The following is a 6,280-nucleotide window of genomic DNA, read 5'->3' as shown; positions in this document are numbered from 1 at the left end:
CAGTGGCAGAGATAAGGCACGACAGAGGAGACGGGGCACAGCGACAGCGATGAGGCGCAGCCCTAAACTACGATTTCACTGCAGTGAGGGAAGCGGCAAAGGAATATGGGGCGCAACAATGACAGAGATGGGGCACGGAGGTGGAGACTGGCCGCAGATGTAGAGACGAGGCGCAGCGACAAAGACGATCTCGTCGCAACGGCGGAGACGATCAAGGTGTAGCAGCAGAGACGATCGAGGAGCAACGACGCCGGTGGAGACAGGGCACACGCGCGTTTGGGAAAAGTCGAGTACCTTGCGACGGTGGAGATGGGGCACGAGCGTGTTTGGGAAAAGTTGATCTCTAGGTTAACGTTATATGATATAAATTATATTAATATATTTATTATTGATGATGACATTTATAAAATGTGTCAAAATAAAATATCTAATCAGATATTATATTTTTAAAATTAATTAGTTTTAATAAATGTCATTATAAAGGGTTTATAATGACGTTTTATAATAAGTGTCGTAAAGAAAATGTCCTTATAGATCATTTTTCTTATAGTAACTTGGGCATTGTCTTAATTGTAGAAGAATACAAGTTCATACTTTTCGAGATCTATCCTAGCGTGCCTGATAAGGATTTTAGTGAAGAGGAGATAGAGAGATATAGGAAATGGGTCAAGGTAGATGAGATGACGCGGTGTTATATTTTGACTTCTATGTCAAATGTGTTGCAACATCAGCATCAGACCTTACCCACTGCCTATGACATGATGTTCAATCTCAAGGAACTCTTTAAACACTAGAATCAGACTGCCAGGAGGTTATGAAAAAAATAGTATGTCCTCACATAAAGGAGAACAATAAAGATATATATTATTCACACGCCCTAGCTAGCTGCTGCAGTCGGAGTGCGAATGTGCGATCGACGTGAAGTCCGTCGATGGGTAGCTTCGGTTCCATCTACGCCAATCCCTTGGCGATGGCGAAGCCTCCGTCCAACAGCAGATTGACGCCGCTCACGTACCTGGACTCGTCGCCGGCGAGGTACGCCACCGCCTCCGCCACGTCCTCCGTTCCCAGCCTCACCCCTTTCAGGTTGGCCGACCTCTCAATCGTGGCCTCAAAGGCCTCCTTGTCTAAGTCAAGCAATGCCATCGCCAGCGGCGTCGCCACCCCGTGCGGCGACACGCAGTTGACCCGAATCCCGTGCTTGCCCAGCTCGGCCGCCGCGCTCTTCATCAGCCCCACCACCGCGTGTTTCGAGCACGTGTATGCGTGCGGCATCAATCCTGCAATAGTCGACGCGGTGCTCGCGGTGATTACGATGCTCCCCTGCCTCGCCGGCGTCATCACCCTCGCCGCGTGCTTGGTGGCCAGGAACACCCCCGTCACGTTCACCGACATCAACCGCTGGAAGTCATCCACCTCGCAGTCTGGGAACGACTTCTGCCACGGTTCCGCGACGCCGGCGTTGCTGAACATGACGTCGAGCTTCCCGTGCCGGGCGACGGTGGCGTCGACGGCGCTTGCCACGTCGGACTCCTTGGTGACGTCGCAGTGGACGTAGGAGGCGGTGTCCGGGCCGAGTGAGTCGCACAGAACTCGGCCTTTGTGGTCTTGGATGTCCGCCACGACTACTCGAGCACCGAGGTCGGCGAACAGCTTGGCGGTGCACTCGCCGAGGCCGCTCGCCCCGCCGGTGATCAAGGCCACCTTCCCTTCGAGCCTATTTATGCAACAAAAGCAAGATTGAAGCAGGAATCTGAAGTCATGAACATGAAAAGTGAAGAAAAATGAGGAATTAATCAAATGGTTTGACAAATTACCTTTTTGCTACACAGGAGAGAACGAAGGAGCTTCCCATACTGCTCAACAGATGTTAATGTCGCAACGACCAGTGCATCTTGCGACTGCCATCGTGCCTTTTTATACAAACTCATGCTTGATAATTAACCTAATTAACTCGTGTTTCCCACTTCAAAATATCACGAAGAACAAATGGCCGTGCTTCTTGACAGCTATTTTTAGTGAAAGGACCACTACTGTAGTTCAATAATTCAATTTGTTAGACAGGTTAGTCAGGACAGCTATTTAATTTATTGATGACGAATATCTTCTTGAAAGTCTAGTGAAAAAGATTGAAAAAGGGCCCCCAGGCTGTTGTACAGCGGCAACAATGTTCAGTGCATCTTCGTGAAAGTCTGGACAGCTATTTGTTGGGAATGATAAATCTGGGACATTAACTCCTAGAAATTTTAATGGACCGAGAACCGGCCGATCACATCTAAATTAAAATTAATTGATTTGAAGAGTTGACCATTTAGTTTATCAACAAAAAAAGAAGGATAAAAAGATTGAACAAAAAAAAGTAAAGAGGAGTAGTAAAATCAGCTAAACACTAGCAATTTAATCGCTAGAAAATTTAACTACTGGACTATATATATTTCCTTTTCACAAGAAGCCAACTTGTTGTCGAATTTTATATCAGACTGGACTTAGTCAGCGTCCATTTCTTCGTTTAATTCATGCCAACCACGTTTTTGATAAATAAAACATGCATGACCCACCCTCAATGGCCGGCCCATCCCTAACCCTCAATCGTCCTATCCTTATAAGATAAGCTCGTTTGTACATAACTATTAAGGCTACGTTTGGTACGTCGTAATCTATCTTATAATATAATCGGGATTACATTACAAGGTGGATTAATTTGTTTGGTATAATTCTAACTCGTAATGTAATGTAATATGGATTACAAAAGATAATAATTTTTTGTAATCCAGATTACAAACTAAACAACACATAATCTGATTACATTACAACCCAAAATTTTTTAATACCAAATCTAGCCTTAATCTCATCTCATCATCGCACCAATTCCTTCCCAAAATCGCCGACACAACTCCTCTCCCTCGCGACACAACCCTCCCTCCTCTCCCTCGCCTCGCGCCGACACAACTCTCCCTCCTCTCCCTCACCTCGCAACGACGCTGACACAACTCTCCCTCGCCCTCGGTAGAACCTCTCCCTCGCCTCGCAACAGCGCCGACAGAACCTCTCCTTGGCCTCGGCAGAACCTCTCCCGCACCTCGCAACGGTGTCGACAGACCTCTCCCTCGCCTCGACGCAACGGTGCACCTGATATATGACAAACGGGAACATCCTCGACAATCTTTGCTCCAACAGAATTTAGGTAAAAATTGCTTTGGGCACAGTTTTGATCCCATCTTGTTGATGGTTAATGCTGTTTATTTATTAGTGTGAAGATACTGAAGAAGGCAATTTTTTGACTGGCTAGACATGAGTGTTTTCCTAATTGATTTTGATCTTTTGTATTTTAGGCGACTTCCAGGCTGCTTCTTTGACAGTTGTTTTTGAAGGAACAACAGTAAGCATGGAAGAAGTATGCAGTCTGCACCTGCCTCCGCCATGGAAAGTTCAAGGCAGTGCTCTTTACTACGGGCTAGGAATGATTAGTGGATACTTCCTCTGTGACCTCATGACTATTGTTTCTGGAGGTTATTTTTACATTTTTGATCCTCTTGGCTTGGCTTTATCTGCACACTCAAATGGTGCCCCTTCTGCAAGTATTTTCTCTAATAGGTTTGACACTGCCTCTTATGTCTTTACATGCAATTCAATTGCTTTATCTCACATGTTTGACAAGTCAAACAAATTCACATGAAAAATCACTTTGCCCATGGTTTTTTTTTAACACATATGTCTTACTAATTTCTAGAAGGGTCAAAATATTTAATCTTTTGCTTCGTTGTTGATGTTCTTTAGCTACCTTATGTAGAGTTGTATGCTTCTGATTGTCAGATTCCAGATGGAAAAACAAAGAATGATATCCTTGCTAGTTTTGTTGTTTCTTGTTAAATCAAATAGTTTATTGACTTGCGCTCTGGTTTATTCTTTCAGTGTTAGTTTCCTGGCCATGGTGCTCCAGATTTTGAAAAGGTGGTGCAGGATCATGTATATGATTCTGATATTTTGCAAAGTGAAAGAGAAGATGCTGCTTTTGATGCCATTGCTTCCTCACTAGGAGCTCCTTTGCAGGGAGGTTAGCAGCCCGTGCATGCATCAAGTCAGAAAACGCATTGTATAGAAAATGTATTGTATAGCATATGCATACTGCTATGTTTCTCGTGTTGGATGTATTTGCAACAATGATCCAATATGCAGAAAGTCGAATACCTGAAAAATCTAATATGATTTTCTCTAGTATTAATCAGTATAATTTACTTGTCTTACCATTTTTCATCAAAACCAACCGCACAGTATGTGTAAATAATTTTATTTAATTTGATCTTATTTGATTTAGTCGGATTAAATTTGATTTAATTGAGAGGAAGAATAAAATTATTTAAATTTTGTTATAAGGTTATTTTTATCATTTTACAATAATGTGGATTATATTCATTATCAAAAATAATGTACACCAAACAAAGGAATGTAATCACCTTTGTAATCAAAGATTACATACATAGTATCACCAAACATAGTAATGTAATCCTGATTACATTACATTACATTACAAGTTGAATTACATTACGTCCTACCAAACGCAGCCTAAGTGCACAGTGTAGTAAAGTTTATCTGCAGTGTAAAGAGTTTAGTCGCTTATCCTCCTTTCTAATATTACCTTCGTTCCAAGTATCTTTAACAATCCGTTTTAAAATCATACGAAGAGAAAAAAATTATTTGATGAATTTATAATCGACCATTAAATAACTTAAGGATGAGAGGTGAGTTTTTTCTTGAGAAAATATATCCGTTGAAAACTAATTTCTATCCCATTGTAATAAGACGAGAAGTATGAAGAAAGACTCCTTGAGTAAGGATGGTAATTTCCTTCGAATTTAATTTGATCCGAATGAAGAAGAAAATGGAAGGACTATCAATATTTGATATCCGACCTGAATACTGAATTAATATAAATATATATATATATATATATATCCGACCTGAATACCCGATTATATATAAGAGGGACCCTACTAAAGATGGGTCAAAACAAGGAAGACCAGCTGACGTGAAGGTCAAAGTCAAAGAAGGCAAATAGACGTTGTCCACAGATCCGACGAGATCGGTTGAATGGGCCAGTTGTGGTAAGACGGGCGATATGTTCGATCGGACGAGCAAGGCCACGCGGACAACACAAGGTTATGAAACAAATAGATGGTACATCCCCCGATCAATGTCCTGGCCAAGCGACCAGCGTGTCTTTTCGGGGAAGTGGCAGCCCTCCGGTAAGGGAAAAGCTCAACGAAGGGAGAAAGCTTTGTTTGGTACGACCAAGCTAGGTGGTCTTGGCTGAGTGACTACCGGTCGGCCTGCGGAAGGATCCACTTACGTATCTCATCGTATTCTTTTGGAAGTACCACTGACAAGAGAGCATGTTTCTAGGTAAATCGTACTTTAGAAGCTTCCAGCCTATCACATCAGAAATTTGTATACTCGTTTAAAGAAATGTGTCAAGGACACTTTTTAACTTGTCTTTTCCTAGGATACTTCGGAAAACGTGCATATGCTTTGAGATGCGTGCACAGACGCTACCGTAACACTATAAAAGGGGGTTCTCATTTACAAACGGAGGTAGGCAGAACTTTATTATTCTACATACTCTTTGCTACAACATTTTTATTATTTTTCATTACTGATACGGTATATGAATGTGGGGTCTGTGAGATGATCTGGCAAGGAGTCAAGGCTACCGAAGGGTCAAAAGTCATGCCAGCCTGGAGGTCAAAAGTCCAGCCCTCGTGGCTAGTCAAAAGTCACACCAGCCTAGAGGTCAGAAGTCTAGCCCTCGTGGCTAGTCAAAAGTCACGCCAGCCTGGAGGTCAGAAGTCTAGCCCTCGTGGCTAGTCAAAAGTCACGCCAGCTCGGAGGTCAGAAGTCTAGCCCTCGTGGCTAGTCAAAACTCACGCCAGCCGGGAGGTCAGGAGTTTAGCCTCTGGGACAACGCCATCGGGAAGGTCAGGGATCAGAAGTACCAGGGGAGTCGGATTTGACCCCAAAGGGAATCGGAAATGGACCCGACCCATAGGACCAAGGTCAATCGAGGATCAGACCCATGGGTCAGATATAATCAGGAATTGTGCGCGACCAAGGAGTCAGCTTATGGATCGGATGGGTATACCGAATAAAACTTCTGAGGAAGCTATACAGGTCATTAGTCTGACCCAGCGTGCAGGTCCGGACGATCATACCATGGATAATAACAAACAGATATGGGTCGGCGGATAGACCCAGCGTGCAGGTCAAGACATTCATGCCAGGGATA

At 43.4% G+C, this 6,280-nt stretch overlaps 1 protein-coding gene and 1 long non-coding RNA gene across 2 annotated transcripts; one reads left to right on the top strand and one right to left on the bottom strand.

The window, feature by feature from the left end:
* Positions 1–676: 676 nt before the first annotated feature.
* Positions 677–1,975, bottom strand: LOC121997012 (momilactone A synthase-like). Its single transcript, XM_042551219.1, has 2 exons — positions 1,818–1,975; positions 677–1,717 (listed from the first exon to the last, which is right to left on the bottom strand). Exons 1-2 carry the CDS (start codon positions 1,853–1,855, stop codon positions 952–954), a joined length of 804 nt encoding a protein of 267 aa, XP_042407153.1. The 5' UTR covers positions 1,856–1,975; the 3' UTR covers positions 677–951.
* Positions 1,976–2,829: 854 nt separating this feature from the next.
* On the top strand, positions 2,830–4,244 carry LOC121994213. The gene is made up of 3 exons (XR_006115638.1): positions 2,830–3,184; positions 3,333–3,594; positions 3,913–4,244. It is a non-coding gene; the product is annotated as an uncharacterized LOC121994213 (long non-coding RNA).
* The last annotated feature ends 2,036 nt before the right edge of the window (positions 4,245–6,280 follow it).

The sequence above is a fragment of the Zingiber officinale genome, chromosome 6A (assembly GCF_018446385.1).
Source record: "Zingiber officinale cultivar Zhangliang chromosome 6A, Zo_v1.1, whole genome shotgun sequence".
NCBI lineage: Eukaryota > Viridiplantae > Streptophyta > Magnoliopsida > Zingiberales > Zingiberaceae > Zingiber > Zingiber officinale.
Note: the sequence above shows the minus strand (reverse complement) of the source record. Positions and strands in the feature narration are given on the sequence as shown.